General features: G+C 36.8%; 2 protein-coding genes across 3 annotated transcripts in view; one reads left to right on the top strand and one right to left on the bottom strand.

Moving 5' to 3' along the window:
• Positions 1-12196, bottom strand: part of LOC126745931 (adenylate cyclase type 5) — a 652711-nt gene that overhangs the window by 544217 nt on the left and 96298 nt on the right. The gene's annotated exons all lie outside the window — the stretch shown is intronic.
• LOC126745954 (uncharacterized) lies at positions 475-5817 on the top strand. The gene has a single exon (XM_050454015.1). It carries the CDS (start codon positions 475-477, stop codon positions 5815-5817), a length of 5343 nt encoding a protein of 1780 aa, XP_050309972.1.

Raw genomic sequence — 12196 nt, 5'->3', positions numbered from 1 at the left:
ATAAATGTGTTTTGCTTTTGAGAAAACTGAATTCCAACTTTAAGTATCGTTACGGTTTCGGCAGGCATCGAAAGCCAATATTTTTCTCGACGGGTTCTTTTTCGAATTTCGAGGCTTTGCTTGCTGAATATTTAACTTACCATTAATTATTATCTATCTTTTTTGTTGTATATACTTTTCAACGTTACTTGTTTTTCTAATTTGGTCAGTTTAAGAAATTAAAGGATTGTGTTTAGAAAAGCTGCCTTTTATTTCAACCGAACCGACGTGTTGCTGAGACGGGTAGTTTTGGTGACGCGACATAATTAGTGGCGACCGTGACAGGACTAGAAAACTGACCGTTTAGTCTTGATCGAAAGCAAGTCCACGGGAGAGTGAAAGATTATTTTAATTGGTGAGTGAAACGATACTCAGTGAACTTTGCAGAAGCAAACTGGAAGCATAGACAGTTTGTTATTATTATTATTTCGGAATATGGAACAACAAAAGAAAAATCGCAAAGTAGTTCGCACTTCTTTCACGAAGGTAGCAAATGAGCTTTTGGACTTGCTATCTAAGGCAGGAGTAGAGCAGCGGCTAGTGCAGGTTTCTTGGAATATTCTCCAGCAAAAACATGAGAATCTCAAAAAACTAGATGAGGAGATTTACAATTCGATGCTGGTAGAAGACGCTAGTGAAAAAGATTTGTTGACCGAGGCTGAAGGTAACGACACCTACGAACATAAGTTCTGTGATTTGTGCATACGCTGTGAGGAGTTTTTTAAGCCACCTGCGTTGGCTGATGAGGTGAGATCGAACCACTCATGTAGCGGTAGGAACACAATTATAGAACAAGGTAAGCGAAAGTTCAAGTTACCGATATTAGAATTTAAAAAGTTTGATGGGACAATTAAAGACTGGCTTCCGTTTTGGTCCCAATTCAAGAAAATTCACGACGACCTTGATTTAGACTTGGGTGATAAGGTCGAATATTTAATCCAGGCAACGGTGCCGGGTAGCCGAGCAAGACAATTAGTAGACAGTTTTCCCGCGACCGGTAGTAACTATTCTAATATTGTAAACTGTTTAAAGGCGCGATTTGGTCGAGATGATCTTCAAATTGAAGTTTACGTACGCGAGTTATTAAAATTGATTATTAGTAACGCTATGTCTAGTGAAAAAATTGAACTCTCGTTGCTTTACGACAAGATAGAGACTCAATTACGTGCGTTAGAAACACTCGGTATAACGGCGGATAAGTACGCGGCCATGTTATTCCCACTCATAGAATCTTGTTTTCCACCAGATCTTCTTCGCGTCTGGCAACGCGTGCCGTCTATGGATATCAGTGGGAGCAATGGAGAATCGAGCCTTGAAAATCGCCTGCAAAGTCTAATGTTGTTTTTAAAAAATGAAGTTGACAATGAACAACACATATCGTTGGCTGTAGAAGGTTTTGGTTTAGGTATAACTAAACCCCCTAGGGATGTTGCTAGAAATAAGTATCCGAATAGCAATAAAATCGTACCTTCTAACTCTATTCCCACTGCCACTGGTTTAGCAAATAACACAAGCGAATACCGATGCGTTTTCTGCAATAACAATTCTCATGATAGTGAAAAATGCTTCCGCGCACAAAAATTGTCTTACAAGCAAAAACGCCAAACCTTAAGCGACCTAGGTGCGTGTTTTCGTTGTTTGAAAGTCGGACATATTTCACGAAAATGCCGCGCTAAAATAAGATGTATTATCTGTAGCAGGTCACATGTGGAAATCATGTGCCCAGGCATCTTAGAAAAGCGGCCTCAGAACAGCGAAATTTCTGATAACAGTCATATTCCGAGTGCGGGCGCGAATCAGACTTTAGCGAATAGTACCAACACACGGGTATTTTTGCAAACCCTATGCATAAAATTAGATGGTCCAAGGGGTTCAAAGACTGTGCGTGCCTTAATAGATACAGGGTCTCAGAAGTCATATATTCTAGCGTCCACGGCCGGCAGTCTAGGTTACATCGCCAAACAAAAGATTAATTTATTGCATGGTTTATTTGGGGGAAATCAAATTTTACGGCCGCATAATTGTTATGACATTTGTCTGAGACATAATGATTATGTTTGCACCTTCGAAGCTTTGGATCAGGATATTATTTGCACATCGGTTTCACCTGTTTTTGAAGGTCCGTGGCTGCGAGAAATAAATCAGCTCGGTATAACGCTCTCCGATACCTCAGATGAGTTACCTATTGAGGTACTAGTTGGCGCAGATGTCGCAGGCAAGTTGTATACGGGCCAGAGATACGTTTTGCCATGTGGTTTGGTCGCAATGGAAACCCTTTTGGGATGGTCATTGATGGGGAAAATACCTGAGGATGAGAATAATGCAAGAACCATTACAGCTTTATCTCTTTTTATCAGCGATTCGTCCTTAGCTAATTTGTGGGAATTGGAGACTCTAGGTATTACGGATCCAGCAGTGCAGAGAACACGAGAAGAGAGTGCTTTGGCCGCAAAGGATTTCTTCTTGAAAACAGTGACAGTTAATAGCGAAGCGCGGTACGAAGTTCGACTACCGTGGGTAGAAAACCATCCAGAGTTGCCAAGCAACTATAACATTGCGAAGAAAAGACTTGACATCACCGTGAGAAAGCTGCATCAGGCTGGGCTATTCGAGCCATATAACCAAATTTTTAACGAATGGCTTGAAGAGGGTATTATCGAAGAAGTTTCCGACACAAACCCTAATACCGAGGCCCACTACCTGCCACACCGACCGGTTGTCAAGGTGTCGAGCACGACAAAAATAAGGCCGGTATTCGACGCTTCCGCAAAAGAAAGGGCAAAGCCCTCACTAAATCAGTGCCTCGAAAAAGGTTTAAATCTCATAGAGGAAATACCGAATATTTTGCTGAGATTTAGGGCCAATAAAATCGGGGTGATATCTGATATTAAAAAAGCCTTTTTACAAATTAGCCTGAATGAAGCCGACCGGGATTATCTCCGATTTTTATGGGTCTGCCGAGATGGAAGTCAAAAGATTTTTCGACACCGTAGAGTCGTCTTTGGTATAAACAGTAGTCCATTTTTATTAGGGGCTACTTTAGAATACCATTTGAACAAAAAGCTACAAGAGACATATGCCCTAGAAACCGTCCAGCGATTGTTAAAGGGTTTTTATGTCGACAATTGTGTCACGAGTGTGGACAGTATGGATACTTTAAGAACATTCATCGAAGAGGCGTCTCTGATAATGGCCGACGGCGCTTTTGAATTAAGAGGGTGGGAGTACACAGGCCAAATGCAGGTAGACGCATATAAAGGCTCCTCGGTACTTGGGATGAGATGGGACACCGCTAAAGACACCTTAGGCGTTAAAATTGACCTGGAACGCCCTGACGAACTGCTTAGTAGGCCGGTGACAAAAAGGTTTATGTTGTCATTGACCCAGAGAGTATTTGACCCTATAGGATTTACCTGTCCAGCGACACTGTATCCTAAGATTTTATTGCAGCAGACTTGGGAAAAATCAATGGGTTGGGATATCCCGGTAGAGGAGGAAATGGCACACAATTTTCGATTGTGGATCAAAGAGCTTCCCTTTTTGATGGAAATAAAAATTCCCAGATGGGTGGAATGTGATGATGCCAGGCAGTTAAGTATACATACGTTTTGCGACGCCAGTAAAAGTGCATTTTCTGCAGCAGTTTTTCTTCGAGGCATTGGACACAATGGACGGGTTTTTGTTCATTTACTGACAGCCAAGTCAAGAGTAGCACCATTAAAGAAATTATCGATACCTAGACTTGAATTGATGGCTGCTGTCATTGGAGTCCGTTTATTTAACAGTGTTAAGAGAAACTTAAAGATTAACGCTGAAGCATTTTTTTGGACCGACTCTTCTACAACTCTGTTTTGGATACAACATGAAGAAGAGTGGGCTACGTTTGTCTGGAATCGTGTGGAAGAAATACGAAAATCAACTGCAGTTAAAGATGTGCCGGGTGTGTCTAATCCTGCTGATCTACCGTCACGTGGATGTTCTGCTGGAAAGCTACTCAAATCGAAATGGTGGGAGGGACCGGAATGGCTATACAAGGATGTTGCCGAGTGGCCTACAGAGAATTTCGATTTAATTGAAGCAGAAATATCCCAGGAAAGAAAGAGAAAACTTATTACCTCATTAGTTAACAAAGAGACGGAGCTGGCAGTGACAATGAATACCGAAGATTGGCACCTTAACTACTTTTCAAAATATACAAAGACGATAAGGATGCAAGCCTGGATACATCGCTTCCTACACAATATAAAAAACAGGAACAGCAAGCGTGAGGGCCCTATTACTGCCGAGGAATTTATTTTAGCCGAACAACAGGTATTAAAAGTCACACAACGCGATAGTTTTAAGGAAGTAAACGATAAACACTTGTCTTCTCTCGACGTGTTTAAGGACGAACATGGACTTTTACGGTTAAGGTCTAGAATAAGTAACAGAAAAGACTTAGAATTATTTAGACATCCGATAGTGTTGCCTAATAAACACCCTGTTATTACACAGTTGATATCACAAGAACACTCAAAAGCATGCCACGTGGGTGTTCAGGGACTTACTAGCTTATTGCGTGAAAAATTTTGGATTTTGGGTAGTAGACGCGCGATAAAAGCAGTGATATCTAAGTGTGCGGTGTGCAGGAGACATAACAGTAAGCCATTTTATGAAGGCGCTCCACCTCTACCCTCAGACCGTGTTCGCGATGCTGCACCTTTTGAAGTCAGTGGCGTAGATATGACGGGCCCTCTATACATCAAAACTGGTGAAAAAGTGTGGATATGCATTTTTACCTGTGCAATCTATCGCGCTGTACATTTGGAATTGTGCATGTCTCTATCAGTAGCGAGTTTCATGCAAGCCCTAAGACGCTTTATTGCCAGACGTGGGCGGCCAAAGACGATCTACAGTGACAATGGGACAAATTTTGTAGGCACGGACAATATGTTTTCGCGCGTGAACTTTCGCGAAATTGTGGAGAAAAGTGGCGTTGAACGTATTAAGTGGCGCTTTAACCCCCCAACTGGTTCATGGTGGGGGGGGTTTTGGGAAAGACTGATCGGGATCCTAAAACCACTATTAAGAAAAGTGCTGGGTCGCGCTTCTCTCTCATACGAGGACTTATCTACCCTGATTTGTGATTGCGAAGCAATCATAAATTCACGACCTATAACATTTGTGTCGAATGATCCGGAAGATCTAACTCCATTAACACCGATGATGTTTTTAAGAGATTTGACGGAGGGTGTTGTTCCTGATTTTGACGAGGCAGACCGGAAAACTCTTTGCAGGAAAATAATATATAAAGCCAAGTTAAGAGAAGATCTGCAAAAAAGGTTCCGGAGCGAGTACCTGGGACAGCTTCAGTTCCTACAAAAACGTCGAGGAGGTCGGCAGATAGCGGTGGGAGAGGTTGTACTAATCGGGAATGACCAGGATAAACGCATAAATTGGCCAATGGGGAGAGTAAGCGAAGTGATACATGGCAAAGATAACAGGGTTCGCCTGGTTAAGGTTATTTCGCGTAAAGGCCAGTATTTACGACCCATACAGCGCCTTTATCCATTGGAGTGTACAGACCCTTCCGAGTACAACTTGAGGACTGACAGATCGAAAAATTCCAAGGAAAACGAAGGGACCAACAATGATCCAGCCGCTTCAGCAGCAGTGAGTGAAAGTGCGGAAAAAAGTGAGGCGAATTCGGGAGTGATTAAAAGCAGAGCACCCGCAGAGAAAGTGATTACGCGAAGTGGGCGTGAAATTAAATCTCCTAGGAGATATGGTGTAGAATAATAATATTGTATAAAGAGGAGTTGATTTTTTATGTATGTGTTTTTATTTTTTAGTAATGATTTTGGTTCTTTGTTTACGTTTAAGGGTCGAAATTACTGTATGTATCTTTTTATGAGTTTTTTTTTTGTTTGTTAGAAATTTTCCTGTTTTTGATCCTCTTATTGTGAATGTATATTTAACTAGATGTTTTATCGAACTGTCTCTATTTGTATGAGACCTCGTTACAGAGTAATCTAGGTCTCAGGTGGGAGTATGTTAGAGCCAGTAAATAGTTTTAGGAAACAATTTGTGTGACATTTCATAGAATAAGAGAAATTTCAGTTTAAGATGCAATGCACATGTTTTTCCCAATCCTCTTCAAAGGTACAAGTTTATGATTTTATTGAGGGTATAACGGACGGTCTTGTGATCCCTTGTCTATTAATTTATGACCGAAGACATGTGTTTCACAGGGGCTCAGTTAAATGGCCTTTGAAGCACGTATTGGGTTAGATAAATGTGTTTTGCTTTTGAGAAAACTGAATTCCAACTTTAAGTATCGTTACGGTTTCGGCAGGCATCGAAAGCCAATATTTTTCTCGACGGGTTCTTTTTCGAATTTCGAGGCTTTGCTTGCTGAATATTTAACTTACCATTAATTATTATCTATCTTTTTTGTTGTATATACTTTTCAACGTTACTTGTTTTTCTAATTTGGTCAGTTTAAGAAATTAAAGGATTGTGTTTAGAAAAGCTGCCTTTTATTTCAACCGAACCGACGTGTTGCTGAGACGGGTAGTTTTGGTGACGCGACAAATAGTAATCGTAGTATGCAACTATCCATTTGATACAAAACCTCTTGATTTTCCCCGGCACGATCATTTAAACTGAAAAAAGTTTGTACCTCAAGTAATTTTAAATAATAATTTACTTTTAAACTTCGATTGAGAAAGAATAGTTCTAAAGTGTGGTGTCTGAAAATCCTCGCTCAAACATTAACTTTCTGTGGATACTGAGTTCGTGTTGTTATATGTCTATACCGTTAATTTTGAACGTTAGGTTCATTGTTTAAAGTAAAAGTGCATTCTTTTGTGAAACAAATATTTCTTATAAAATCCTTATCCATGTTTGTCCTTTCCATCATATCCAAACAGAATTCCTGCCGCCGTAATTCATCCCCACCTCTAAGCTCCTGATGCCTTCCACATTTGTACGAAATATATTTCTGTTTTTCTAAAGCCTGAAACGCAGTTATATGATCATTGCCCATAATCTCTTTAAGATTTCTTTTAGTTATTTTTCCTTTATTTTCTTCCACATATAAAAAAACCTGCTAGTCTCTATATTTGTTTTCATTTTCTCGCCTTTGATGATCCTTTCGTCCATTGTTTGCCTCAAATTTGCCATTGTTTACTACAGTGCCCGTTTGCTCAAATTTTGTAATAGTTCTATTAACTGTTGGTTTTCCTGGTATCGGCCTATTCGAAAAAAAAAGCTCCAAACAAGTCGGTAGATTGCCTTGGTAAAACCGTTTAACCATTAGTACTTTTTTTTCTTTAATAGTGTAACTCATAGTTGGGTTTTTGAATGTGGAATTTTAACTTATTATGACAAATTATTTGATGTTCATCACCAGTCAAGGTAATAAATTTTGGCTGGCATACTTGTAAATACAAGGCAATAAAAAAAATTCGTAAATATTTTTGGCTGTTACTCCCAGACGGAAAATCAAAAATACTTAAAGTTATTTTGTTAGTTGCAGATGTTGGTGCTCAATAAATTATTCTAATACATTTTTTCTCTTAAATAATTATGAGAACCAATATTTGACCCTATTCAAAATTTAAAAATTACATGTTACAATATATACCGTGTGACAAAGAAAAAAAGGGAACACTTAATAACTTTTTTACTTTTGAAGATAAACAAATGAAATTTGGAATATCGATAGAATAGTTATAAAAGCATCTTTTGACATATTCTATTGTTTTCCATCACTTCTGGTTTAACAGACTGTGACACTAACTTTCTTTTAAAAGGTAACTTAAATGTATTAACATAATTTGAAAAATCAAACAATTGTTTATCATTCCATGTTCATATTATAAAAATGTCGTGCAGGTTCCTCTTATTATAGGTTGTACAAAAGTAAGGAAAGCCGCTTGACACTATTTGTTATTCCAAATTTCTCATAAAGACCACACAAAAAAATGGTGATAAACATGAAGCCACAGTCATTTCAGTGTTTGTCTAACATTAAAAAAAAAATTGATAAAAATCGACTAAATTTTTGATGGAATATTTATTTTTAAATTAAAGGGTCTCTTTAAAAATATTATTGAGCCAGAAAAATTCGTTATACACAGGTGAGTCAATAAAGAATACCACAGGTCGAATGGGGATGTTTTATTTGTGTATTTTGAAAGGCCATATAGCAAAGGTGTTTTCTGGAGACATAGGTTCAGGGTTTTTTGTACCAATAAATAATAATAAGATTTTAATAATAAAAAATTTAACATCTGTAAGTGTGCACGCTTTAAAATTATTTTTTAAAGATGATTTTCAGAAGCTGATCGGGTACTTCTTTTTTATTACACATTAGGAAAGTTAAGATTTCCTTAAGACTTCCTCTTCCTCTTCCGTTTTTATCATATAATAACAATAAAAATATTAATATTAGCATGCCTCGGTCTGCTGTGTGACTGCATGCTGTACTGTTGAATTTTAAAGCGCTATTATTTATTTGTTAACTGTTGTGGTTGATTATACTCCTTCTGAAAGGGTTTAAGTTAATAAATAGTTTTATGGAGGCAGTTCGGATCTCTAATGTGCAAATTTGTTTTTAATTACATTTGAAAATAGACCGAGTTCTTGCGAATATAACAAGCTTAAACGTGGTTTCGCATTTTGATATATCGTTTTGCCTTCAAGATTGTCATAAATGCGACACTTAACTGCAAAAATCTTCTATCGAAAAGGTCTAGAACCAATGACTGGAAGAAGTGATTTTTAGTGCCATAGAAGTAGATTTAAAAATTATCAAGTAGAAGTTTTGCAGACTATTTAAGTATGGACTATAAAACTGTAATCGGTATTTAGAGAACAAATGGATAAAAGTGTTTCAAATTTTCCAAAATTTAGGAGATATGTCCCAAAGACCAGTAGCGCAGAATGGAACTTTGTGAAATTATGATAGAAAAAGCAAATAGAAATGTTTTTTTTTTGCGAAATATTTTACTTTCAGATGAATGTTCTTTTTCATTACATGAGAAACACACAATCCTTCCATTAATTTATATTGATCTTAGAAAAACTAACACAAAAGTTGTCACTTTTCCATTTATAAAGGATTAGGGAGGTTGTTCAAAGCTTCTGATGCCTCACTTATAGCTGGCTGAATTACCTTATTACTTAGCTAAATATCATCACGACAAAATGAATTATAAGTATATTGCACTTTTGTAATTATTAAAAATCTTATACACTAATTTTGCCTCTTTGCTAAGTATACTATTTTAAAGAGTGTACGTTTAGTATTTCATGCAGATCTATAGTATGGGTTCGCTATTGAGCACTAAATAATCTCTTAAGTACTTTGTTTTGAACAATTTCAACTTTTCCAAAGTTGGTTGCACGTGCCCTACACTGGAATAAGGTGGTACTCATAGCAGATAGAAAATATGCTGTATAAATCCTATATTTGTCATCAAAACCCAAAAATGTATGCATCTACAAATAGCCCCGATAAAGGAAACTAACTTAATTCTTTTATATGATCGGTATGTGCTAGCCTGTTAACTTCTCATCAAGCTCTAAATACCTTCCACTTTTTGTAATACTTATTTTAACATTTTTTATAATTTTTCTTGTTTAAATTTATATTTGGTTTTGTATATATTTACTTTTAATTCATTAATTAATAGCAAGTTATAGTATCTAAGTGGCTATTTACTAAATTAGCCAGCCTGCCAAAATCACTGTTTGTGTAAATCAACATCCGCAAAGGTATAATTCTGTCCTAATAGACCTGAAAATCAATATTTAAACAAAGCATATAGGAGTGGCCTGAGGACCGAGTTTTGATCTACTATACAATTATTGAGCATGGACTTGTCTTACCGTTTATGTCTATATAATGCTTACGATCCTGCAAATATGATCCTAAAAGTTTTGATAATATAATTATAATAAATCATGACTTCAAAAGGATTACTGAAATCGATAAACACATGTTTAATTATATGGACTTTATCAAGGTTAAATGATAAATTAATAAGAAGGTCCACACTAGCCTTAAGAGGTGAAATACGTGTAACCTAATTTTATTTTAAATATAAGTTTATAGTTTTCATACAATAAATAGGTCTTCTTAAAAAATGGACGATTACTTTTAATTACTTAATTTATTGTATTGAAAAAATGTTGTCTGATTCTTCTTTGGTCTTGATTTTATCACAATTCCTGTCATTTATTTATTTATTATATTATATCAGTTATTAATTTATATTCTCATAGACAAATAAATTCAAGTAGCTTCAAACATACAGAGCTAAGAGGGTAAGATCTAAATTTTAGGACTATGTGGAAGTCACGTAAGGTACATTTACTATCTCAACCAATCGAGTTATCGGATAAATATCATCTCTAATTTCCCAGTTATAGCAATTGTCAAGTCTTAACTTTAGATTTTCATTTAACAACAAAAGAATGGAGACACCTTTCTTGTTAAACGTGGCTTTATTCGCAAATATAATTTTAACTTGCAGCAAAATCCTAGGCAGAAAAAAATCTGAGTTAAAATGACGTGATACGAATACAGTTTTTTTTTCGTTATTTCAGGGTAATTTAAAAAATTATTTCAGTATTTAATATAATAATATAATATAAATATAAAGGCTTTCGATTAAAGGTAATAATAGAAAAACTCAATACATTTTATTGGACTATAAATTATCACTTTTTGAAATTGTAAAGGAAATTTTTTAACAGAATTAATTTCATTCTAATTCAGTTTAAAAGGCTAAAACTTTAAATTGTATGCTTGTGCTAATAGGATGTTTTTTATCATACAGTACATTTTATCCTCTGTCTTTCACTTAATATCCCTTATGAATGGTCGCTGGTTCAATTGTGGCTAACTTAATCCCAAATTAGCCCATCCACCTTCGATATATTGCTGGTTCTAGTTACTATTAAGTTTTTCCTTATTAATACTTATTTAAGTTTTTTTGAGACGTATACAAATTACTATATAGGTATACAAATAAAACTATAAAAAAAATTTATTGACATGGTATTGGTTTTATTTAAAAGATATTGTTATGCCATTAGTGCTTAAAAATGATTTCGGGCATATGAGCGCCACATATGCCCGAATGCCCCACATATGCTGGTTCGAATGTAGCGTAAACGGGTCCAATTTTCAACCACTTTTTCAAGCATCTGGGGCCGTATCTCGGCAATAACGCGGCGAATGTTTGCTTCCAAGTGATCCAACGTCTGTGGTTTATCTTTGAAGACATGTGACTTCACATATCCCCAAAGAAAGTAATCCAGGGGTGTGCGATCACACGATCGTGGAGGCCAGTTCACAGGTCCATTGCGTGAAATTATGCGATCATGGAATGTTTCCCGCAATAAATTGATAGTGTCACGCGCTGTGTGGCATGTTGCACCATCTTGTTGAAACCAAAGCTCTGCCATATCAAGTCGGTTCAACTGAGGAACAATAAAGTCGGCAATCATGGCTCTATATATAACGTTCTCCATTGACTGTAACATCCTGGTCGTTATCATCCTTAAAAAAATATGGGCCAATGATTCCTCCTGACCATAAAGCACACCAAACTGTGACTTTTAATGGATGTAGGGGCGTCTCAACAAAAGCTTATGGATTTTCTCCACTCCAAAATCGGCAATTTTGCTTATTGTTTAACCAAAAATGAGCCTCATCGCTGAACAAAATTTTGGATTGAAAAGATGGGTCAAGCTGAATACTGTTTTCCGCCTATTCACCGAACGTACGGCGTGCATAATGGTCACGCGGTTTCAGTTCTTGCACAAGTTGGATCTTGTAAGCTCGCAAGCCAAGATCTTGCCGCAAAATCTTCCACAAAGTGGATGGGCACAACCTGCGTGGTATGAAAACGATCCATGGTTTTTCGAATAGCTTGCTCGGATGGTCGACCGTAAAATGGACGCAGCGCACGATAAGTTTCGCGAATTGAACTATGATTTTCAAAATATATTTGCACAATTTGAAAGCGTTATTCTGGAGTAAGTCTATTCATTGTGAAATGGCAAACTGTACTGACCACGAATACACCACCAACTGTCAAATTAACAATCACCAGAAAGAGTTTTGACAACTTAAAATCCAAACCTCTAAGAAAAACACCCT

This window comes from Anthonomus grandis, chromosome 16, assembly GCF_022605725.1.
Source record: "Anthonomus grandis grandis chromosome 16, icAntGran1.3, whole genome shotgun sequence".
Lineage (NCBI taxonomy): Eukaryota > Metazoa > Arthropoda > Insecta > Coleoptera > Curculionidae > Anthonomus > Anthonomus grandis.
This window is presented reverse-complemented; position numbering and strand designations above follow the sequence as displayed.

Bases quoted from the DNA above. Each gene is read 5' to 3' on its own strand.
- LOC126745954 (XM_050454015.1), top strand. From the start codon at position 475: ATGGAACAACAAAAGAAAAATCGCAAAGTAGTTCGCACTTCTTTCACG.